Below are 25,778 nucleotides of genomic sequence, written 5' to 3'. Positions count from 1 at the left end.
AAGTTAGAAGAGGGGTTAGAAAAAAGCAAGCTTTAAACTACTCTTGGCAATTAAGAGGCCAAAGTTCAACTAAGAGCAAAATAAACCCGTGTTAAGATATACAGAGTGTGCGGGGAGGGGTGTGTTGAAAAATGCTTTTATTCTCATTCAGTGCTTCTACCTCCCAGACATTTGATCACAACAGCTGCGCTCATGCGAAAAAATTCTTGAAACATACCCAATATATATACAGATATAACTATGTATATATGTATATATATATATATATATTTATATATAAATTTTTATTTAAATAAAAAAGAAAGCTCGAATCCCAAGCCAATATGTGTATCAAATCCTTGACCAGCCAGGTCTGTAGGGCATAATCAAATTCAATGTGAAATAGTATATAAACGCGGTGCCTTGACTGGGCAAATTAAATAATTGCTACTCAAAAGAGTCTTCTGTTTGGACTCTCCTACTGGTAGGCAATAGTGGGACTGTATCCCCTCCCACCCCCCCTTTTGTTTTATTTAACAGTATGATGAATGCAAAGCTTAGCCCAAGGTTGCTATGACCTCAGCAGGAGTTAAGGTTAAGGAAAAAAAACTAAAACCCAAGAAAAGTTAACTCTTGCTTTACCCAACCAAAGCAATGCAGTAATTTATTACATAACCAGTGCTTTCCCACTTAGTAGTCTAACCCAGAAAGAAAAAATGAGAACAGGCCAAGAATGTAGAAAGGGAGCAGCACTTGAAAAATAATTCTCAAGAGGTCTTCATAGCCAGGATCTTACCTCAGCATATGCCAAAAAAGTAAAAAATTGTGCAGCAAGAACAAAATCTTTAATTAAAAAAAAAAAATCAAAAGAAACTTATGGCTTCTCTGACTTATGCCTACAAAGCATCTACTTAGAGAAGTATCAGGCAGAATTTGCTTCTCAGTACTTCTGGCAGGATCTGTGGTGCACCTTCAGTGGCCATTTTGGTGCAATTCTTCCCACATGAAATAGGACTCCAGGGTGGATTCACTACAGCCCTGACAAACTGCAGGTTGATACTCAGGTGTCAAATTCTAACATGCATAGATCTTAAACAATGCCAACCTCTAAAAAGGACCACACCTTTGCAAAGGTGTCATGTCTGTCATTTGTAGTTTAAATTCAGCAATTTAAGCAAGAAGCTCAGGTTACATTTAAGCATGAAGTTTGCTGCACATCTTTTGACACTGCAATTCACAGCTACTCTCCAACCCCCATTCCTTGTTTACCCTTAAACCATACAAGGAAGCGGCCAGCTTGTTTTAGTAAGGTGGTAAGGAATTATGCACTGGGTATGTAATAATACCAAAATAAAAGAAAAAACCTACTTCATTAAGATCATACAATTAATCAAACAGAGTATATATATAATATCTTTTTTTTTAAGCCCTGGGATTCAAGGCGTCCAAAGTTATTAAAATAAAGTTCATTCACAGAACAAAAACAAATTTAATTTGAATTGCTTGCAGATACTGCTAATTTTCATTTTTTTAATTAAAAAATGTGTTAATGTGAACTATGTGCAGGATTTGTTTCTAGTAGTTGTGTTTGTGCACATTGCCTCTGGACCTGCTGCTCTGCTACTGCTGCTGCTCCTGTGTTTCTCCAATCACCCCTAGAAAAAAAACACATGATGGAAGCTGCTGACACCCCAGCAGAAGGAACTCTAGGGTGTGCTGGCCTCGCTTCATGGAGCAGATGTGGGTATTACTCCCGCTCGCTGGGAATCATGGCTATCTCCTCCTCCCTCGGGGTCCTCTGACAGGCTGAGAGATGCCATATTGTTTGACAGGAGACCAATGTTCTCTTGGGTCAAAGCTGATCCATTCGGAACATCACTGATGAAGGGAAGTTGAGGAGAAAGGGAAAGTGGGTGAAAAGAAGCAATTACTGAGACTTTTCACGTATTTTTAAGAGGACTTCAGTGCACACATTCCAGAATATTTAACTTACCTAGATAATTTATCTTTTTCTTAATTTTAAAAATATAAACAGTTGTTTTGATTTCATTACTTTCACAGCACCATATGGAAAAATTAATTCCTGCTCTGGAGGCAATCTGATAGTGCAGCACAGAACTCCAGAACTGGTTATAAAAAGAAGGTGCAGACTTCATCAGCAGTAGTGTATTTATTCAGAAAATGCTCACTCTGAATAAATATCAAGATTCCAAACTGCTCAAATATCAAGATTCCAAACTGTTATATAAACATCCGAGCTTCTCTGTTCAGTGCTAGTCTGAATATATGTAGATGTATGTGGCTATTTGAAAATACTTGCTGTGGAGACTTCCAGCATTCCCAGCCAACATCTTATTCCAACTGTCTATTAAACGTGAACTGAAATCAATCCTAGCATCTACACAGATAAAAGTCCACTACCAACAACTAACAGTCAACTTAGTTTCAAAGTGCATGCCATCCTAGACAACATCCACATCACAAACCTTAGCAGGATGGAATTAACTTTCCTCTCACATTTGGGAGATTTCTTTTCTTTGAAACTAAAACAGCAGATAAGGATTTCTTTTGTGGTGGCTTCGTAACTCCTGCTTCTCCCTACTAATCATCCAATACTGACTAGATGTATTCCTCTCTGACAGATACTGCAAGTCTTCTGTTGCATTAATTTATATAGTCTTATTCCACTCACCTCCTCCACAGCTAGAAAGATCCTTAACTCATGCCTGCACTATAAAAACTTGATTTGTATCCTCTTTTCGTAGTAGGAGCTTCCCCATCATAGCTGATGTGAGTCAAGGGGAATTACTCACTCATTAGGAGAGTGACCCTGAAGAAGTCAGTTTCCTGCTACACAAAGACAGGTTGAAGGCCCGTGTTACCTGAATGTCAGTGCAAGGTCCTCAGCTGGAACCTTGTTTTGTGGTTCTAATTGTCCATTTTCTGTCTGTTTAGTGCTGCCCAGCTTGTTTTTCATATCCAGCGAAGACTGGCTCTCCTTTAAAGAAAGGACAGAAGAAAAATTCTTTAAGAGTGTGTTGAAAGAATTGGAGACTTCATCCCTTACGGATGATGAAGGCAGCCTGTAAATTGCAGTCATACAGTTTAACCCACAAAAGCCATGAGACAAAAACAAACTTTTAGATATGCTCATCCTCTCAGGACTCAGTATTTCCCAAAAGGAAGGGATGATCCTTGTAACAACAAGCAAAGGCCACAGACTATAACAGCACATTGACTTCTGAACACTAGCCTGTACCTGCAGAAGATGTTTCCTATGTTAAAGCAGTTTATAGAACTCATGGCACAGTGACCTTGAGACAACCTGGTTTCCATCAAATTCAACACCACGCTTATTTCAAGTGGTGACAAAATAACAGCATTTTAAAGTGCTACATTAAACTTCTTCATGAAGATGACTCAAGAAACTCCTCAGGAGGTTTTGAAGAGTAAGAGGTGAAGAGAAAGATGGATGACTTCAGCTGTGGGTATCCAGCAGGAAGCCTTTCTGCCAGGGTGAAAGGCTGCAGCCAGGTACATGGCTCTCCACTGCATCTCTGCCTCCCACCCCGCCAGCACTCACCATGCTCAGCTCACGGGTTCTCTTCCCAATTTCCCTTTCCACCTGGTGTAGCTCCAAGCTCAGCTGTTCACTTGAGATCATCCCAGGCCACTTGGGAGGTGGGGGTGGGGGCTGTGGTTGGCCTGCCAGGGTAGTCGCCTCTCTCTGCAACAGCAGCCTGTTACTAACAGCCTAAATGCATAAAGCCAAGCACATACACAACTGAGCACATGACACACCAAGCACAGAGAGCTCTAAGGCCATAATTCCAGAGTACTGCTCATTTGCAAAACCAAGGCCGCCTCTCACCACACTTCACAATGCCCCGATTGAAATCGCTTACAGTGCAAGTTTCAACATGCTTCTTTACACATGGACAACAAGTCTTTTCATTTTTAAACAGGCAGTCTTAAATACCTCTTGCTGTCATAAATTTGCATATGTTTTCCTCATATACCACTCCCTTCTCAAAACTAAGACTAAGCCCACGAACAAAAACACTACTCTCTTCTGAGCTCTATGTTCAACAAAAGCGGACTGCAGATAAGCAAGTCTGCTGATTTATTTTACAGCAGTAGAATTTATCTAGAATTCTACAGCAGAGCCAGAACTATTATTACATCATATAAAACGTCTTGAGAGATGTAGTTGTCAATATGTAGGTCTCTACTGACCCACACACTGAAGCAGAGGAACAGAGAGGGGAAAGTGACTGTGGTCATTCACAAGTTGCAAGTTACTAAAAGCAGTACCCACGTCAGCCATTCTAAAAATCTGCTAATACTTGCAAATCAGTTCTGCAAGAATGTGCTCTGCATTTAAATACACCTTCTACATCTTGTACTCCACACAACCCGACATCTGGCCGGTCTTTAAGTAGAAATGCTCATGCAATGCAAAAGCAAAATGATCTATTTCTTCATGCTCTGGCTGCAACCTTGTAAAAGGCAAACCTGTGAAGACGCCTCGATTTTCAATATTTACTTGCAGCTTTGAACACGAGAAACTGAAAGCTGTTGTTACTCGAATAACTGACTAGTTCTGCAAAATTCGTACTATGGCAAAATCAAGGCTCAACATTCAACTCTGTAGGATTTAACACTGACACAATCAAACAATGACGAGCAGGAGAGGAAGGCCACTTACAGGTTTTGCAACTTTCCAATACTCTTGAATTATGGCAAAGGCAGACATGCAAGACTGAAAACATTTTATCCTCTCATTCCCAAACAAGACCACAAGAACACAAGCTATGTTTCAAGAAATGCATATTACTGCAACCACTGCTGTGACTTAACTGTGAGCTCATAAACTAATCTGCAACAACCCTTCTCTGTAACATGTGTTGTTAGGTAACCACAGAAGCTGCTATCCACTACTTACAGCAATTTCTTCTGAGAAGATATTAACACAAATAGTTGCTGAGGTACCTAGAACAGTTTTCTGGTAACCATTTACTGATTTTTCCTACAAGGAAAAAAGTAACTAAAGCTTTCTAAAACTATTCATTCCTTATGGCTTGACATTTCTCCTTCTGGGTCTCACAAAATCAAAAGATTTCAGCTCATTAATTCTTTTACAAACACACTCCCTTCCTTATGCTACAACTACGTTTCTTCTAAGCAAGGAGACCTAAAATATTAAGCCTTAATTTTTCAAGCTAAATATATTACATATTTACTTTCTTGACTCTTGTGGCTTGTGCTGCTTAAGAAGAAACGGGAACAAACACAAAGCCAAACACGAAACAGATGAAGCTCATGCCTTTCTGTACGTAAAATCAGACATTTCCAACGGCAGTAAAGTCAAGAAGAACAGGCACCTACACCACAAGTTTGTCTCTGAGTAGAGCTGAACAGAGGGGGAGTGAGAGAGAATGACAGCAAACAAGACTGAGCACAGACTGCAAATTCAAGTATGGTGTTGATTTGCACGTGGAGTGCAGTAAAGTTTCTGCTGCTAAGCAGAAAGGCTGACACTTGTACCACAGCCCTGATGCCTGGCATCACAGGATTAAGTATTGTTACTGAATATTACTACAAAGGTCAGCCCATGAAAAGCTTTACCAGCTTCATCTCTCTCCACACCACCCCTCAGTGCTGCTCCAAATGCTGGTACCAACCTCCAGTCCCCGCATTTGTGTCTGCTGGCTGATCTGATGGTCAACTTGCTGCAGTTCCATGCGCAACTGCTGCTCTCGTTCAGCTGAGGGCAACTGCTTCCCATGACCAGCCACATCCGACATGGAGAGTCTTTCCCTTTGGGATTGGAAAAGCAAAAATAAGAAGATTTCAAGAAAAATCTTTACTCAGCTGGCATATAAAAAAATAGATAAAACAAAATTTAGAAAAAGGCAAAGAGAAAATAAAGCAAGCCCACCTGTCACTGAAACGTCCCTGAGAAGGTATATTTTGATGAGGAGAATATGGAGAGCCTCCCCAGCCACCATGGGTTCCATAAGGACTGTAGTCTACCAGGGAACAGAAAGAAAACCATGTTGTATGATTACAAAATCACCCTGTCAGTGGTTCAGCCAACACAGAACTACACAGAGAAGAAGAAGAAAGGCCAGCTCTCTAATTATGAGAAGTTTAACATCTCTTATGATTAAATGAACACAGAAATACTCTGTGTGACTGGTCTCACATGCCTAATAAATGACTTTTCCTGTACGCCTAACAGTCTGTGACAGCCTTCCAGAGTCTTGAGTTTGTGAAGGACTTCAGATACTCAGGCAGATGAACAAACACAGAACGAAACTTACAGACATGATGACTGCAGTTGTTTTTACTACTGAAGTTCCTAAACAACTCAGGAATTCATTGATAATTCTGACCTACCTAGGTAACTACAATTTAAAGATTAAGTTTTCAGGGAAATCAGAGTTCTCCCTGTAATGAAGTCTAAAAGATTACTGCCTGAAAAATCTAGAGGCAAGTTTGGGGGTATATAATAATTAAATATTTTCTTAAGGTTATTCAGGGCACCTCAAGAAGCAGAATCTTTTGAAGTAAGACAGACAGCTATATTATACATGTGATTAGAAAATACACGTTGGAAATTAACTACTCCTGCTTTTTTGCTTTGCCTAAGAATACACAAGACAATGGTTGCATTAAGCTTGCAGGAGCAGCTACCCATAAAGCAGAAGAGCAGCAGTACAGTACTTCATCAAGATGGTTTTGCATTATGTATTTGGGAAAGTGCTAAGCTTCTGGATTCTGCTACTACGGATTTAAAATAAGCTTCTTATCAGAGGGACTGGCAGAACAAAGTAACTTCTTCCAAACAGCAACAACGTATCACTAACAAATACACTATGTATGCACAAACATGTCACAGAATATCCCAAATTGGAAGGGACCCACAAGGATCACAAGAGTCCAACTCCTGGCCCTGCACAGACACCCCAACAATCCCACTCTGAGCCTGAGAGCATTTTCCAAATGCTTCTGGAGCTCTGCCAGCCTTGGGGCTGTGACCATTCCCTGTTCAGTGCCCCACCACCCTCTGGGGGAAGAACCTTTTCCTGATATCCAACCTAACCTTCCCCTGACACAGCTCCAGTCCTGTCACTGGTCACCAGAGAGAAATCAGGGCCTGCCCTTCTGCTTCCCCTCAGGAAGAAGCTGTAGACTGCTATGGGGTCTCCCCTCAGTCTGCTCTTGTCCATGCTGAGCAGACCAAGTGATCTCAGAAAGCTGTGGCAACCTTGTTTTGAATTCAGACTTCTCAGTATAACCCTACCTGAAGTTATTTTAAGTGGCATTAACACACACCACAGCTGTATTTCTAAGACAAGATACAAGTTTACAGGGTTTGTCTTCAACCTGTACAACACTCTAGCAGTAAAGAAAATAGCAACAGACAGCAAAATCTAAGAGCATAGATCATACCTGAAATGATGGATTTAGTGGCAGCTCCCTGAACCGCCATGGCCTGCATGGGCCCAGAGTTCTGGTACATGGCTTTGGAAGTACGAGAGATGGCCCCAAATCTTGAAACAGTTGGTCGGTCTCCAAATGGAATGAGGTCATCATCCCCTGTCTCGGCCGCTCGTCGCTGCATGTCCAGCCGCTGCTCACGCATGGCTTTACTATCCACATTCTGGACAAGACATGGAAAAGGCACTCAAAAACCCATTCATAAAGTAAGAGGTTCACATTCCTTTCACAACAATTTGGTAAAAGTACAGTACGTTTCTCTTGTATTCTCTATCCCCTTCACTTTGCCACTAGCTTTCCTATTCTTCAGTTTCTAACTCCACTGCCAGAGGGGACCTCTCCTTAATGGTCTAACTTAAGATGACCATTACTACACCACAGTCAAAAAGCTGCAAAATTAATTGTGATCAAATCCAGAAGAAGAGAGCAGCAGCAAATGGAAACTGATAGAGAAAGTCTAATGGGAAGAGAAGGAGCAAAAAAACCTCTCCCTTATATAAACTCAAAGAAGAGATCAGTGGGCATCTCTGAGGAATACATTCTAGAATCCAAAAGAAATTGCTCTGAAGCCCAGTGTTAAGAATTGCATCAGCTAACAGCCTGCAAATGACTCAGAATGGGAATTTTTCTATACAGCACTTACTTGGACATGTCTAGTATATCTTTTCAGGCATTTTCATTAAGCAGCAGCACTGTTTGGAAGATCCTGGTTTCTAAACAAGTTTCAGACTCAAACACCTTCATGGGTCAGCACATGAAGAGACAAAAGTGTTCACTCTCTCCCCAAAGAGCTGAATTAAATCAGAAAGCTATCTGTTGGCTACCAGAAAATGTAACATGGTAAGACTTGCCAAAATCAAGTTAAGACTTTGCTAAAGAAGTAAAGCTGTACACAATAAAACAGAAAGAGGAAGGTAAGTGGGGCCACTACATCAAGAAAATTGTCTAAAGGCTACAAACTTCGGTAAGGTCCAATATTAAAATAAAACTCTGCAAGCTTTCTGATAAGCTTTCCTTATCAAGGAATAAGGATTGCTAGAAAGAGTTAAGATAACATATCTGAGGTAGGGTGAAAATGGCAGTAACAACTAAGTTGGAAACTAAACTCAATAAATGTAATACTTGGAAACTGACACCTTAGGGAAAATCTACTTTGGAATTCTGGAAAAAATTACATTTTGATCTCAGGGCCATTGGATGGTAGTACCAATTTTAATACGTTTCTATTTACTCAGAAAAGCTGCATGTCAGCTGCAGAATATTCAGCGTTATGCACTCTCAGATGATACTATTATTGTCCCTGAAAAAAGGAATCTCTTATGAATGATTAAAAAAAAAAAATTACTGAAGAATTAATTCAGTAAAGGTCTCCTGATAATTTTTTCCTGTGAGGAGACAAAAACTGAAAACAGCAGAGATCCCATTTTGCTTATTTGAAAATTAGCTCTGGGGCAGAAGAATACTTTGTTTAGCCTTGAAAAAGGAGGCTGTTTCTCCAGAACCTTATTACCTCTCGTAACTGAGCTGCAGTTTTTTAGCAGCAGGGATGAAAGCCAAGAGCTGTTTATCAATTCCTGGATGCTGTCACTTGGACAGCAATAAGCTGATTCCAAGTAATCCCAGTACTTCCCCAGGTCAAATGTGACAGTCTAGTAGCTCCAGGCAACCACACTGTGTAGGACTGAGAGCAAGAGGACAGGTAAAAAAGACCAAAGCTGCAGATGAAATGCAGTTTTTTGCTCTGCTTTTTTTAGGAGAAAGCCTCCTTTTTGCATCCACTTCCAACAGTGCCTTTAAGGTTTTAAGAGGAAAGCAGTTTGGCAGACAGAAAAAAGACAAAATTAATTCCAGTGGGGCAGAGGGAAAAAGGGGAGCCTGTTTGAGGAAAAGCTGAGCCAAAAAAAATCCTGATTTAGTTAAATGGTTGCAACAGGTGAGCACCTGTCCACAGAAGAATGAATTCTGATAAGAAATGTTCCCCCCCACCTCTTATTGTCCAAAGAAAGGTCACCATGACTGACAATACAAAAATAAAAGTCAATAGATCACTTTTGCAGATGGGAGATGAAGGAGAATAGATGAATGTCTGTAAAATAGTTCCTCAGGCTAAACAGTCTTTTCTCTTGAAGAACTTGAATGACTTCCTACATGCGTGGGCTACCAGCCTACTTCTCATGTTGAGTGATGCTTGAATGCTAGGAAGAAACTGAATAGTGGTGGTATTTCAGACTCCTCTTTATTTTCTTCTCCATTCATGACTCCCAACAGTAACACCCAAGCAGCCCCTTCATTTTGCAACACTGACCTAGCAGAAATGGAGCAGAACAAAACAAGATCACAGCCCACCTCCCAAAGTTCAGTGAAGGGCTGAATGAGAGCAGCATAGAGCTAGAAATTGCCTTCAAGAATTAACAACCTAGTACAATGTTCTGACTGTGCTTTTCTCAAAAACTTCATGCAAGTTTTGGGTATTCTTGTGACCACAAATCAGAGTCCTTCAAGTAAACACTAGTAACACCCTTAACAGCAGTAACAGCCACCTTAAAAGGAATTAATTGCCTAAAGTTAAGTTACAGCACCTTCTTCTGACAGAAAGAGGTACAGGCAGCAACAAATGGACATGCTTTATTAACGAGTTGCCAGGACAGAATAATTTTTGCATTTCAAGTGCGTGCAAAGAATAATCCTTGCCAAACATTCTTGCTATCCATGGCTTCAGACCAGAGTGGTTATCCTGCATCTATATGCAGAATTTTTTACAAGCTACACAAGGGTAGGACTGTTCATAACTTTGAAAACAAAGTGCTTCACACACCTGTAAATGCTTTCTGTGACTGCAATGCACTTTCGAGCTTAAATAAAAGCACCGCCATCATTGTAGAAAGCAAATATAAGTCCTTCCCAACCCACAGAACTATCCACTCTTCTTCTGTTTTCCCCTTATCCCTCCATACCGCCATCTCCACACTCCTTGCTGCCACAACATCTTTGGGTTTTGCATCTTTGGTTCCAATGTAGGAGCCGATGGTGTCACAGGACCAGGGAGAGTACTGGCTGTAGTCATTTCCTTTGTATTTCCCAGCTACCTTCAGGTCTTCATCCAAGTACTGTACAAAAACAAAAATCTGGTTCTGTAAGTAAGGGGAAGAAGTAGTTTCACAGCCATCCCTGTTCACTTCAACAGCAGTGAACTTGAGAAACACCACGGGGATTATTTTTTATCAGATACATCACCCTCTGGAATTGAGCCAGAGAACGCATTAAGTGCGTGGAATTCTGAGCCCCTGGCTGTGCTCCCAGTGCTGACTGTTCACTTGGCCAGTTTGAAGGTGATATTTTGTTGCTGGTTAAAAAAATAAATATCAAGCTGTTACGTATGTCAGGAGCAAAGTCTAGTAACTGTGAAGAGCGATTACTTCAATTAGTAATGGCTCAAAATTAATTTCCTTCATTGCACTGAAAGCAGAGAGCTTAGGACCAGTGGTAGATCAACAGCCAGTTGAAACACTGGAGACTGTACTACAAGGGCTTCCCACCTAGGCACAAAATTTACTTGCCCCAACACTTGCCAGTGCTGTACTGTTCTGATTTTCTTGTAAACTCCAAAGTATTTTCTAAACATTCCAGTGTCTCATGTTTTTGTCAAAATATGCTTACCTCCTCTGAGTGAAAAGGATGAGGCAATGTTGGTGATGGTGCAAAAGGAGGCGGAGAAATCACCTTCCTCTCTTCTAGCTGGGCCATGATCTCTTTCCTTCGTCGGTGAAGCTCATCCAGGCTGGGATGAGGCTGAAATGAAGACAGGAAAATGTTTCAGAGCTCCTGAAGCATTAATGCACAAAACGAATAATTCTCTAAGTGTTGTTTACCTGAACAAAATAAGGCCGCTATACACTGCAAGGAGAGGGAAATACAGAGGATAGAAAGAATCATTAAAGTAACAAGTAATGATCACTTTCTTAAAGTCTACCTGTTAATTTCATATAGGACATACATGTTCCTACACTGGCCAGTGTTAGTTCAAGACACCCCACAAACAAGGAATGTGTTCCAACTTGGCAACGTTCCCACTGGAACATGTTCAGCATAGCAAGTCCCCATTAGAGTCATATAGAGTAAATTGGTAGAACTCTACAGATCAAAACCTAGTCACATTTATTATTCACTTTGTAATACAATTAAACATGGCACACTCAAACTGAAAAATCTGTAAGTAATGTTAAAAACACTTCCTGCACTCAGCAATAGGATTTAGAGCCTCTAATCTGAATGACCTAAGTCCAACTATTCTACAGAACTCAATTTCAGTGATTTATCAAAACAAGTTTGTAAACTTATACTAGGAAGACCCTCCAGTTAGCTATCTAACTAGAAAAAATTCAGAAGAGTGGAATTTTAAATCTTTTATCAAGGCAGGTATGTTTAATGTTTATTATTTAGGTACAGAGTTGGTCAGTCACAGATAGGCAGTACAAGAATGCACACATGACCATTTCCACACACTGTATTTACTCTGCACTTGAGTAGTCCTCTTCAGCCTAATCTCTGCTGGAGAAGTCAGAGACTTCAGAGACTTCCAAAGTGAATTACAATGCTTTTCTACTTTGAGCACTAAAGCAGCCTACTTTTACATATTAACATCATTACAACTGCAGAGTGGACCAGTAACTAAATTACCTTCCAGTTTTTGATCTACTTCCTAAAGTTCAGACTTTCACAAAGGCCACCCCCTTGGTACAAAAATATTAAATTCCTCAAGCAGGTTATAGTTTCTCTCTCAAAACAACTACAAAAACGCAGCGTAGAACCCATACCCTGTGGCACGAAGCTCTAATCGGGCCGAGATGTGGAGCCACTGGGCAATAAGCCTCTGTTTGCTGATATCTGTCTCTGGACTCAGGTACGTAGAGGGGCACAGCCGTTTGTGGGATGTCAATGGGCACTGGGCTGCCCCGCACCATATCCTCCCGCTGGTAGGGCTGCATGGGGGGGTACACGCGGCGGCCATCGTAATGTGGTGGGTACATGGGCTGCGCCAGGGTCGGGTACCCCTGTGGCTGTGGGTACTGTGGGCTCACCACACGCTCTGGCAGGTACGGCCCGTAGTGCTCCAGGTATGGCGTGCCCGGCTCCGGCACTGATGGAGGAGGTCGGACAAAGCGAGACATGGACTGGGTGGGATAGTACACACCTGAAGCAAGGCGAGGGGGGGAAAAACCACAAGATACAGAAAGTGATTACCACAATTGTCCACAAAAATTGACTGCAGAAAACCCTGAAGAAGCAAAAGTTGATCCAAAGCTCAAGTGACATAGTGTAATTATCTAAGATACCAGCACAGTGTCAATGTTACAGTAGCTGATGAAGAGATGATGAGACTGAGCCTACCACAGGTGCCCCACAAGTCCTGCCAGCACACTGAATAGCAATAAATCACCAAAATGTCTCTGCAGATTGCTACAAATGCTTTCAGCTAAGTAAGACCTAAAAAGTAAACTGAAGATTGTCCTGTACATCCTCATCCATGCAACTAAAATTCAATTTGTCCCAACATATCAGAGTTGCTGTCTGGGTAAAGAAACTTGGATTATTAGGATATAAAGTTATCTAGAGTTCTACGTCTTGAACAGGAAAAAGACATTTCAGAACTGTAAACCACCAAAAACTTCTAAGATCACATTGCCTGGTTGCCTGAAGATTTTATTATTCTATCTAGGATCTCTGGATAATTTTAAAATAAGCATGAATATGTGCATGACATAAAATTTTGTAGACAACTCAAATGTTCACTGGCACATAATGAACAAATGTAAGTAGTTTGTTTTCCTTCAAAATGCTCTGCAACTTTCTCAGAAATGGCTTCCCCCCATTTCGCCTTTCCTTTCTATGGCTTTTTCTGCTTTCAGCTTCCTTTGGTCCCCCCATTGCTTATTTTTGTTTCATATTAATTTCACTTTATCTCATTTCTCTCTGCAACCTTACGTTGCCTAAGAATCATTCCCTGTTTTCATATACATTGCCATATCTTCTCTTTTTAATCCCCTTCAGTATTATCTTTCCCAATGTGCTCTCTTTTAGAGTTTTTCCTCTTAGTTCCCTTTTTATGATGTTTTCTTTTCTTGTGAACACTGTTCTCTAATTTCATTTATCTCTATCATCACACACACTTTATTTCCATTTTCCCTGAGTCAAACTGAATTAAGGTTTACCATATCAGATTCCTGATCCAACCCACTTAGGAAGAACTGAAGACAGAAGGACTTGAAACACTTGGACTGTTTTCCCTTGCATGGAAGTCCTCAGTAACGGCATAAAATCCTGCCAATTTCCATTTTACTATGACATCACCACATTAGTGTCTTTAGTCCATGTCATTTGAAAGAAAACTTCAACTTGAAGGCTTAAAAACCAAAGTGGGAAGAAAGACTAAAATCAGCCCGAGGATGAAAGAGTTTCATGTCAATCTTACCTTGTTGGTAAGGTGCTGGCTCAAATGATGGGGCAGCTCCTCTGGGGTCTTGATAAAACATATCTGCTTGTTGTGCATTGTACAACTGAGACCCTCGGGGTACCATCTGCAACTGCTTGGTGACAGACACTGAGGGCAGATCTGCTGGCGCCCGAGCAGGCACAGGATGAGGGTTCACTGGCAAGGCAGAAATAGAGCTCTTGGGGACAGATTCCAGCCTAAAAAGTGGAAAGATGGCACTGCTCATTAAGGCCTGGTATAGCACACTGTACTCTAACACACTGTTCTTTGTCTACACTCCACCTTCTGAAGGCTTCTATCACCTTCTCCAATTAAAATATAAGCAAACAGCGAATTAACACAGTTTAGAGTTTTAGCTTTAGCTTTCTACTCTAGTATATAATCACTAAAAAAATCCTCAACCAAACACAAGAACAACCACAATCCCCATTCTGTTTCTTTATCTTAAAGAACTGGTTTACTTTGTTTCTACTCCAGATTTACACACACAACAATTTGAACAACAGGTAGGAAGACCCGTACAAGTCAGGAGGGGATCCAGGGGCGCTGCTACTCAGATGGTCCATCTTCCCTGGCTTCAGGGCAGTTTCATAACTGGAGTCAGTCCCTCGAGAAATTAGTTGCGTCACCGTGCTGCCTGTTGACACAATTCCATTTGGCAGAGCAGAAGTTTTCCTATTGGACAAATCCACTCCCCCTTCCTCTGAGAGGATAGCTCCTGAAGGCAGGCCCACCTCATTCAGCTGGCCCAGGGAGGCACTAAGGGGTCTTCTGGGAACGAGACGCTTGTTCATTTTACGGAATCTTCAGAAAGAGAAAACACATATCAAAAATTGAAACAAAAAAACCCAAACAAGTAAAAGGAGCTGTACTTTAAAGATTTTTCAAACATGGATTCTACTGAAAGCTTCCTTTTATTCAAGTTCCCCATGGAGCTTGTGAGAATACCTCTTAGAATACAACCTCCCTGATAGCTGATCTATTAATAGCAGTTTCAGTTAGAACAAGGATGGACTTTTAATGGCAAGCACATCAAGAATTCACAGGTAAACTTCACACAGCAAATTTACAAATCCTACTTTCTTTACACATACGCATCTCAAGAGAAGAGAACCAAAACCAAGCATCACAAAGTACTATCACATAAAATACAGTAACACAAGCTTCAGAGTAAGAATCACAGACTGTTCAAGCTTGTTTTATTCAGAGAAGAAACTAACAGCAGAAAATTTCAGTGAAAAAATATGAATTTATAGCCTTTTGCTCCATTTGTCCAATAATAAGCCAGGTGTTTACTACCATGTGATACATTTTAAAGCACAGTTTAAGATGTTACTATATCAATATGCAGCTTACACAATTTCTGTTGTTTGATAAAGTGATTGCAGAGATAAAAAACTCTATGAACAAGCAGCAAGTCCAAAAATCTAACTACTTCTTACTAAAGCCTGAACAAATACAGGCATTTTAACCAATATTCCACAAAAACCAGTAGGCCAACAGTACTGGAGAGCAAATTCCAGAGTTGAAGGTCCTCCACTAAATACCCTGCCATTAGTTCAGATCCCAGAATGCAAGTGTGAGGGCATATTTGCAGACCTGAGTGTTCTTGCTGTACAAGAGGCTATTTCTTCAGCAGAGCTGAAACCAACACTTTCATATTATAAATAACAATCAGAGTGAGATGGGAACCCAGACTAGGAAGGTACACACATTACTGTAGAAAAAGGTGCCAGTTATTACTCAATCTTCAGATAATCTTTGTAGCTGCCCACATGCATTAACAGCAACACAACAGAGGCAAAAAGGTGTTTTATTGTTGGGGCTGTTTTGTTTTTTAGATGCTCTTGCAGTCTCCACATGTGCAGGGCATACATTAATTTTAAAAAGTTCAGTACTTGCCTATGCACACAGGGTCTTTGTCCCTTGCCAAGAGGGGGATGAGCTGCTGTTTAAGCAAGTTTAGATTATAATTTGCTAAGGCATTACCACACATTTCCCCATAACCTTCCTCCAAACTTAAGGCTACAGAGAGAGATACAGGAGTCACACAGCAACAGCAATGCATATTATTCACACTAAGCATTTTTAAAAGGAGAAGCACTAACACAATAGCTACTTAAAGGAATTAAGCAAAGATAAAAGGTACAAGGAACAGTCAGAACTCTCAAGTTCCCCAACCACCCACAGAAGCTGTTGGAATCTGATACTGAACAAACGTTCTCTTCAGTCCAGGATGACATTAATACTACGGCATGCAAGTCAGTCTGGCTACAACAGGCCTCCCTCACCTGTAAAGCTGACAAACAGTCCTTGATACATACAACTGGCTCAGAGGCATAACGCTGATCCACCACCCACCATAGGTTAACAAAACCATCCCAAACAGCACTACTGATCTCCATTACATTAGCATGATGACAGAAGGCAAAAAACCCTCCAACTGTTTCGGCAGCATGCAAGTACTGAAGTCCTGTTCTTTGTTCACGTGAATAACTGCCTTTGTCATTCTAACACCACATGCTCTGCCCTTCTTTCTTCATGTTCTGTGTATGCACTGCATGCTGGTTATACAGCCCATGAACTGACATTAATGCTTCGAGTTTTAGATTAAGAAAGGAAAAAGAAACACTGCATGCCAATTCCAAACCTTTTAAAGTGTTCTTCTCATTATAATTCAAAGAAAACGTGCTTTTTTTAGTCCCAAAAGCAAGCAACAAGCTAATATACTACATAAAACACACTGTGTATTTATTTCTTTCAGCCCCTAAGCAATCCATTTCATGTAAAAAAAAATTAAAACAACCTGCAGAACAACAGCATCTTGCTCTTGCATAACTGATAGCCCTCCTAAATCTGTAATGGATCTAGATTATTTACTGCAGACTTGATATGATCATCATTTTTTAACTCTACAACAATAGATGTAACCAGTTGAAGGTTCCTGCATGAAACTTTCTGACAGACTACACAAAGAATTGTTGCAGGAAAAAATCTTGGAAAGTTAGTTTTTAGCTCTTTGGAGAGCTACCAACACATTCCTTACATTTGGAAAACTGCCAGCAACCTACCTGAATAAAAAGAGAAGATGAGAAGTACTCCCAAATAACAGCCACTGTGAATGCCATCATTCAGCACGTTTAGTCAGACTTAAGTAGTAAGGAAAACAGCCCACCTCCAAAAACCTTGGGTAACATTTGTGTAACATCAAACTTTCAGAGCTGTGTTACTGCTGAACAAAGCAAATATCCTGTATGGAAGAACAAGCAGCTCCATAGCCTAAGAGATGACTGTTACAAGTTTATCACAATTTCTTGTTGGTTTAACAGCCAGGTTATAACTCCTTTCCCCATCATTCCTAGATATGAGAAATAACTCTTACAGACAAGATGAAACAGACTGGACTGCTTTCTACTAGCAGAGGTACACTTACTTTTCCAGCTCCTCCTGTGAGTGTGCGAAGGTGCAGCTGGCCCCTCGGGGACATCCTCCTCTCTGCTTCATGTCTCGGCACATGTATGTCTTGTACTTGCTGTGCTGAGGGGGCTGACAAGGTTAAAGAAACCAGGTGAGATACCTGAACATGAAAGTTCACTTAACCAAGCTGAATGTATCATCTTATCAAAGGCCTGACGTTTGACTGTTAATAATTCATCAAATTTAAGTGTTTCTGGAAAACCTAATATGAAATAAATGACTGAAGTACTTGAATTTGGTTCTTCAACAGAACCAACAGATTCAAGAGTACATATTTTGACAACTAAGTCACTCTCAGGTTTCTATAACATTTTTATTCAAACTCCTTACCAGAGAGCTTGCTGGAACACAGCTGTACATTTTAGGACACAGTTAAATGGACAAAACTGATACAGGATGAAAAAATTACCAATAATCAGATATACCCTATCAACAGTTCCCACCAAGGGAAAGGTCTGTAAAAGTCAACTCGCTTTCTAAGAAGCTCAGCCAAAAAGGTGTATATCTGTAAGAAGTCACTTGCAAACTGTTGTTTTTTGGGGTTTTTTGCCATCTACTGTAGTGAGAAGATCCAGACAGGGTGAATATAAACCACACAGCCTTTTACTGGCCACTGCTGCCAGGTAGCGCAACTTTACCTAGTGCTCAGCAGATATCCCTTTCCCACTCAGGAGGCTCTGGGTTCCCTTCCAAGAAGCACCGCATGTACCACAGGTTCTCCACAAGAAAAATTCTTGCTGTTTTCCCCTCCCAGATTCCCACTTACACATTTCTACCACTTTTCCTTGTGCTGGTGACAGTGCTCATTATCCATCCCAAGTAATGCAAAAAGGTGAAACAGCAGAAATAATTCACTTTAGTTTTCCCTTTTTTTTTTTTCGGCAGAGATAATCTTTTAACTAGTTGAGCTCGCCAAACCAGCTCTCTGAGAGGATGAATGCCAAAGCAAGGGAAGAGTAGGACTGGGACAGGCAGCTCTGTATTTCAGCAGCATTTACATCAACTGAGCTACACAACAAAATGAGATCAAAGGAATGTGTGATAAGGTAACCATGAGATAAGCTACTATATAGTATTTGGCAACATAATTTCATTAATGAAACAAAAACATTTGTTTCAGGAACTTGGATTGCACCTTCATATGACGTATATTTGTAAATCTTCAAGCTTGACAGACCGTTAAGCACAAGTATAAGGAAAATTTCATTAACAGAGAGCCAGCTGACTAAAATATGTCATGCTACAACAAAACCAAGAAAATTCCCACAAATCACAGCAGCACCCTAGCATCCCTTCCCCACCCTCTATTCAGAAAGGTTCTTATCTATTTCCCTAAGCCTGAAGCTGGATCAGACTGTTTTCCTTCCATCCTAGTGAGCTGTGAAAATTAATTCAACAGGTTTTGGGGGTAAATATGTGTTGTTTCGGGTTTTTCCCTTTCTTGTTTCTTTTTTGATAAATACGACTCAGCAGTGATGTTTTCTACCAGCTCCCTTTCAAACCGAATCTTTCCAGACGACATGAGTAAACCTCTACTATAGGACACAGTCAACAAAACTTAGGGGTACATATTTCCCAAATGATTCAGCTTTTACCTGTTGTTGATCTGTTCCTTTTTTGCTGTGATTCTGGATATAATCAACTAAGCCATGAACCACAGTCCTCACAGCAATTAGTCCATTTTCCAGTTGTTCCCATGTTGGAGGCGGAGCATCTGTTGCATGGACAGCAAACACAGAATATAAAAAGAAAAATCAGAAGCATTTTCTAAAACCAGGTACAAACCCCCCCCCCCCCCCCCCCCCAATCAGTATCACAAAACTTGACTAGGCAAATTTATAAAAAATGTTTTATCAGTAGATAAAAGGCATCCAGCACCTTAATTCTGGGACATTTAGCTCTTACAGAATAGCGGTATCTACAAACTTAAGACCGAACTGCACAAAATAGCAAATGAGTCAGTAAGACTATAGTTAGCATATCAAATTATTTCCTTCTACAAGAACTTTCACATTTCAGAACTCCAGAGTAAAGGCACTGCACAAACTCTTCTCACAATGAAAAACATCAGGTTCAAAATCCCTCTTTGCATTCAGACTCCTGAAGGTAAAATCATTCCATATGAATACGGTCATCGCTGGCCTGATTACACCAGCACAGACATGGAACAACAACAGAAATTAATGCTTCTCATGTGGAAAAAAACATCAAAAGGCAAATCTATGAATCAGACCACCATCTAAAACACCGTGAATAAACTGTACAGTCTCAATTCTATAGGAGCACCTTTTCTTTTTAGCCGATTTACTTTTCTAAGTTTTTGAATCTGTTCCAGCAGCTGACACTCCCACTGTGTGCCTGCACATTCTGCTGCAAAGCACAGCAGTTCAAAGTGCCTTTCAAGATCTTTAGCAGAATTAATTACATTATATTCCACTCACAGGGACTAAATTCTTCCAGAAGTGCTTCAGTGTGCTTCCCTGCTGTTCTTTAGGCAACTCAACAGTACAGAAAAAACCACAAAGACCAGACCTGGTTAGTGAAACCAAGGGAGGCTATTAGTGATGCCACTTTCCATATCAGTTTTTTGCTAACAAATTTGCAGTACACAGGTTTGTCCCCAGCTTGTTCCAATATGAAAGATTTGGGAAGAAAGCACTGCATTTCTTTTAGCTGTGAAGTACAGCTGGTCCTCGTTGGAAAGGAAGTTTAACTTCTGTTTGTTTAAACAAAGCACAACTTCTCATCTCCTGAAGTTGTAGTTTGTATCTTTTTACTATTTTGATATATAATACTGATATTACAAATTTTAGCAGGTATAAAATAAAACTTCAGCCATAGGACTTTGTTCTGTCCCTTTCCTTCCCCCTCAGGTGGTCCATCCTCACAGCACTGCTGACTTTTTCAACAATTTCTATCCTTCTCTCCTCTGTCAACAGCTTAGGTTTTATTTCTCAGTTAAATTCTTTCCAACTATCTTCCACTTCCCAGACTCTTTCCTACCTTTGCAGAACTACATATGAACAAGAAAAATACTAAATTCCATAGGGTAACAAACCATTCTTGTCTACACTGACTTTTGCCCAGCTTCTCTCTCTTCAGTCTATCAAAATTCTACTTTGGAATCCAAAACTCTCAAGTTGAGTCAGAAGGATGTTTCCTTACACTTGATGATCAGCTTTCAATCCTTGAACAGTATTAACCTCATCTTGCTGAACTTAAACGTTTTCATAAAAACATCCAGATTTACCTGGACTGGGATCAATATTTGCCAGGAGTTCTAGGTGAGGTCGAAGACGATTCAGGTTAGCTGGATCTCCAGTCCTCTGAAGAGCAATAGTTAATTCCTGAACACTCTGTGCAAAGGAGGCTGGGGTCTGCAACTTAAAAAAATTATCATAATTAACTTTCTACAGGCATAGTAATCCTCATGGTTTCTGAAGGCTGCTCCACAAGCTCACAAGAATTGTCTCCCAAAACTGAATATTAACATCTTTCACAGAAGCCCATTCCAGCGAACCCTTTCTATCAAGAATGCACAGTTCTTTGACACTGCATTAAATTACACCTCTAAATAGACAAAATAAAGGCTGGTATTATTGCTAGCAATAAAATCTATTTCTTTTGTGTTGTGCTGCCACCCAGGAAAAAAAATGGGCCATATTAGAAACCATTTAATTTAGATTTCTGGAGAGTCTAATATCTCCAATCCCCAAACCAACAGGTTGGCACCCTGCTTTAAACGGAGCACAGCAAGCAGAAAATAAAGAACAAGATAGTCGAAGGAAAAGATAGCTAGCAATGTTCCATCTCCTAACATCACATAATTCCAGTATTTAACACCCTTAATTCCACCTAGGTCCTTCAGGAGATGTTTGGCAGGACACTTGAAAAGGTGGGCAAGGGCATAAATACATAGCAGACCCATCTTGAAACTAATCCTCTTGCACAGCAGACAAAGCAGTTGTTTCACAGCTTTCGTAGCCATTCAACAATGTTCAGTTCTTCCCACCTAATTTAGGCATTTACAAATGAGTCCCCTAATCTTAAAGTGCATTTATCCTATGTTGTTTCTGAATGCAAAGAGATCTGGGCATTTCCAGAGCTTAAGTATTTTATTTAGGAAATGTGCTTTTACCTCTCTGTCTTACTTCAGATACAGACATGGGGACTCATTTTTTTTCCAACTTATGCTCTAATTTCCTGCCCGGAAACATGGACCATTAGCCTCTGTCACTACACTGGCACTTATCAGCTGTTCATAAAGGTCACATACCAATTGTTTAGCTAAACTTTGTGGGTTTCCATCTGCAGAAAGAAGTAAAGTAGCAAGAAATGTCAGGATGGTAGAGGGAGCAAGATTCATTAGGTTACAAATACATATTCTAATTATTTAGAGCATAACAGGCTTTGAAATAACAGGACAAATGATTAATGGGCAAGTCCATGTGGGCACAGTTTCTAAGTTCAATGTTACAAACATTTAAACCTACTACAGTTGCAAACAAGATGGACTTGGGCTGATTTTAGGTGGCTTTACCTTGTCAATGATACTCTGCATGTGGGATTTGTGAGACTGGTCTCCATATAACAGCGAGGACCACTGGTCTGGTGCAATGCGCAAACCTGCTTCCATAGCTATTTGAACTATCTGGGAATCATGTTCTCTTCTCAGAGCTTCGTAAGTCCGAAATTCCTCCTTCAGTTGCATCAGGGAGGAATCCTCATCTCGCTTGGTCACCTAGTAAGGAGAAATGAGCCAAATACAATTAAGCAGGATAAGCCCAAGATTATGTGAAGTCCAAGGTAGGTGATGTCTTCAGTCAGCAACTAAGTCCCTCTCCCAAACTAAAATCAACTGTGACACTACTCAGTGAACACCAGTTCCTACTAAAGTAACACACGCTTCATATAGTGAAACTACTATAAAATGGATACAAAGCATTATTTACTTGGACTGTGACTCACATTGGTCGAAGTGTCACTTCCTAAATGACTTTACAGCATCCACACCTTCAATCAAAATATTTTGTTTGCATTGCAGAATTTTGCTTGAGGGTACAATTAGCAAAAACAAAGCATTTTTCTACTAATTTAGCAAAAGGAAATGACATTTGAGTTGAGCATCCAGTAAGAGATATTAAATACTGTAAAGCACATTAAGCAGTTTCAGTTTTCTTCTTACAGCTGACAGCCAGAAGTCTCCTATTTCTTTGATTCTAACAACACCACAACTGAATTAATAGAATTAGGAATTTTTCAGCTTTAAGCCACTTCTAAGAAGGTAAGTATGCTGCCTTATATACAGGTTTTGTAACTGTGCCTCTACGAAACTGAACAGAGGCAAAACCTAACTTCACAGCTTCACGTCACTGTTTCAGCCTACACTGCCATCATAGCTGAACAACAAAGAACTCTCTAAATTCATGTGGGACATAATGAGCAATACTTTCTCTAACTACACGTATTTTTAGGCACATTTAATGTTACAGGACAATGAAAATTGAAAGTGAAAACCAATGGTTTTCATAGTATTATGAAACCTCCAGGCAGAATCTTCTTCATACCTTGAAGCATGAGGCTCTGTAAAGGAGCTGGACAACATGCCCAATGCTAGTTTTGGAAGCCTGAGGGAATCGCGGCTCCAGTCTCTGCACCACAAAGAGAACCAAGACCTTTCGTGACAGAGCAGATCCATCTTCCAAAGCCAGCAGAACCAGCTTTAAAGCCTCCTCTTGCATTGCTGAGAGTCAGGGGAAATGCAAAAAGAGACAAAGGATGAGAGAAGCCTAAGCAAAATTTTAGCAGTTTCTTGTTCACCTACAATTGGGATAACAGCTAAAAACTCCCACCAACAGACACATAAACCCACAGAGAAAAAAGGGAGCTGAGCAAAAAGGGAGGGCAAAGAGAGAAGGAACCCTTCCAGATTCCCAGACTGTGACCCAGGAAAATACGACTTTTTACCTTTAAAATTAACTATCATTATTATGATTTTTTAAATTGTATTATTATTATTATCATTATTGTTACTACTACTACATAATCTATTTTGGGTATCATCTGATAATAAGATTCCTTTGTTCCTGTCTGTACACCTCTTGATCATTAATATGAGTTTTCAAAGTGTATTGCCTATGCCCCACACTTATCCCAGAAGAAAAAGCTGACAGGCAAAGGAAGAACAAGGTTCATTCCCATGCAAGTAAAAAAAATACCACCGAGTGCCCACACCAATCAACCAGACTGCAGCACCACTATTTTGCTATGTAACCAACCTCTCTCCTTCCTGAAGTGGTATGAAAGTTAGTATCTCAAAGTTCATCTGTTTCAGTCAGGAAAAGCTTCACTATTTTTTCTTTAAGAAATTGGCTTCATATTTCAATACTCAACAAGTGAAGTCTGTATTTTCAATAATGAGACCTTTTTTTTTTTAAACAACATTGATTTCTTTCTAGTATTTTAATTTATAAATACACAATTTCTTAAAAATGTGCACATGTAACTGTAACAAATCTATCCCCACAACTGCTTTGTATGTTTATTGCGAGAGAAGGAAAAGAAGCCATGCCAGTCACTTCCAGTAACCTTATTTTTTCTAGAAAGGTGTTCAAGGAATAGCAAGTGAGAAGCAATGTGTCATTTATCTTATTACAAGAACAGAAGGACACCTATTCTGAATTTTACAGGAGACTTGAAAAAGCATTAAAACTATGAGAAAACCCAACAGCAGCAGCCCAACAGATGCATAATTAATTCTGCAGGCTACTATTCAGAAATTTACCTGTTGCTTAATAAAATCACTTAGGCAATTGGACAGGCATTTATCAACTGCTCAGTTCTAAATTGCTTCTAGTACAGCTGTGATACTGCAATGTCACTTACCTGGCCCAAGGAACTGGCACCCTCTGGCTCTCACTGCAGCCCAGAGGTTGGAGGAGAGCTGCTGAGGGTTTTGATGCTGGAGAATGAGCTCTGTGACTGTTCTTTCACCCAGTGACCGTGCTGCACGCATGGCTCTGATCCGCCCTTCCTCCTCCACCAGCTGGCAATGTACTAATGTCACAAGTTTCCTCTGCATGGGACGACTCAGCACACTCTGAGTAGTACTGTTAAGACCCACACCTTCAAAACAAAATGAAACAGAATAAGCTACCTTATATTCCTCTACTTGTGCTAGCCTTCAGTGACTCTACTGGACAAGTGCAAACCTAGTTCTCCTGGTGTCCATTTGTCAAAGGGAATACTAGTCAAGGCATATCAGAAGTTAATTTCTGCCAGATTGTTTCACTTGGCAATAAAAATAGTCTTCTGGGAGTCAGCTTCCCCACAGGCTTAAGTTTTGTGATTGACTGATCCGGCTTTTTAAGAAGATGGAACCTGTAGTGAATCCTTTCCCCACGCTGGTAGTTTGTTCCACACTCTCCGGTACAGATTCCCAGTTCATCCCTTATTAATGGACTTTAGGGATCACTTGGACATTTGTTTGTTTTCACAACACATTTCATTTCTTGCCTACATGCGGTATCTTCACTGTTTTGGTTGAGAGCTTACATGAGTCCTGAACTGCTTGGGTGATGTTTAATTATGTGCCAAAACTCTGAATCACAAACATGCTGAGAGCCACTATATTCAGGTGAAAGGAATGAGTGACTCACTAGACATACAGCTGCCATGCTGAGTTTGCTCTACAGCCAGAGCTTGTTCACTGGGCCACCACTTCCCAGAGTGAAACTGCTGTCACATTGCACTGGTTGCAAAAGACTCAGACAGCTTCTCAAAAAAATTAATTTTTGAAAACCTGATGCCCATGATGCTCAACTTCACTACCTGGGCTGACAAACTGTCCAAATCCAGCACATGTAATATATATTATATCCATACTCTTCAACACAGTGCAGGTTTGCTAACTTGGAATTACTGTCATGGGTTAGCAAGCATAGTCCTGGAAGTAATGTTCTTGCAAAGGGGTGCTTACAGCTTCCTCTGTGACCTAACAGAACCTATCAGCTGGACATTTTGAATATGGACAATTCTTTGAGCCACTTAAAATTGTGACCGCCTCTGTGATACACACTTAAGAATAGACAAACCTCGGGCAGATCCCATCTCTCATTTCCGGTGCTGGGACAGGTGGCTGCGGGCCCTGTGCGGGGGGCCAGCGGGCCTGGCCCAGGCCCTGCTCGGGCCAGGCCAGGGCAGGCCATGGCCATCCTGGAGCCAATGGGCCCTGTTCCACCCACGGAACCCTGCCCACAGCCCTGCTATGTTGCAGCCGGAGCGGCTCAGCTCCCCCTCTCCAGGGTGGCCAAAATTCAGCTAAAGC

At 40.6% G+C, this 25,778-nt stretch overlaps 1 protein-coding gene across 3 annotated transcripts in view; it reads right to left on the bottom strand.

Annotated features, from left to right (window-relative positions):
• Positions 1-25,778, bottom strand: part of RC3H1 (ring finger and CCCH-type domains 1) — a 75,330-nt gene that overhangs the window by 17,857 nt on the left and 31,695 nt on the right. The window contains exons 4-20 of one of the 3 annotated variants that reach the window (XM_010406381.4): positions 24,338-24,577; positions 23,020-23,195; positions 21,993-22,193; positions 20,703-20,835; positions 19,048-19,166; positions 17,409-17,521; positions 14,498-14,779; positions 13,955-14,172; positions 12,300-12,676; positions 11,143-11,274; positions 10,440-10,592; positions 7,438-7,648; positions 5,921-6,011; positions 5,664-5,799; positions 3,563-3,733; positions 2,862-2,977; positions 611-1,857 (exon numbers count right to left, since the gene is read on the bottom strand). In XM_010406381.4, coding sequence (XP_010404683.1) covers positions 1,707-1,857; positions 2,862-2,977; positions 3,563-3,733; positions 5,664-5,799; positions 5,921-6,011; positions 7,438-7,648; positions 10,440-10,592; positions 11,143-11,274; positions 12,300-12,676; positions 13,955-14,172; positions 14,498-14,779; positions 17,409-17,521; positions 19,048-19,166; positions 20,703-20,835; positions 21,993-22,193; positions 23,020-23,195; positions 24,338-24,577 — 3,020 coding nt within the window. In that variant the 3' untranslated portion in view covers positions 611-1,706. Of the gene's footprint in view, positions 1-610; positions 1,858-2,861; positions 2,978-3,562; positions 3,734-5,663; positions 5,800-5,920; positions 6,012-7,437; positions 7,649-10,439; positions 10,611-11,142; positions 11,275-12,299; positions 12,677-13,954; positions 14,173-14,497; positions 14,780-17,408; positions 17,522-19,047; positions 19,167-20,702; positions 20,836-21,992; positions 22,194-23,019; positions 23,196-24,337; positions 24,578-25,778 lie in introns of those variants that run through there. The other 2 variants (XM_010406387.4, XM_019290014.2) reach the window with 2 other exon arrangements.

The sequence above is a fragment of the Corvus cornix genome, chromosome 8 (genome assembly GCF_000738735.6).
Source record: "Corvus cornix cornix isolate S_Up_H32 chromosome 8, ASM73873v5, whole genome shotgun sequence".
Classification (NCBI taxonomy): domain Eukaryota; kingdom Metazoa; phylum Chordata; class Aves; order Passeriformes; family Corvidae; genus Corvus; species Corvus cornix.
Note: the sequence above shows the minus strand (reverse complement) of the source record. Positions and strands in the feature narration are given on the sequence as shown.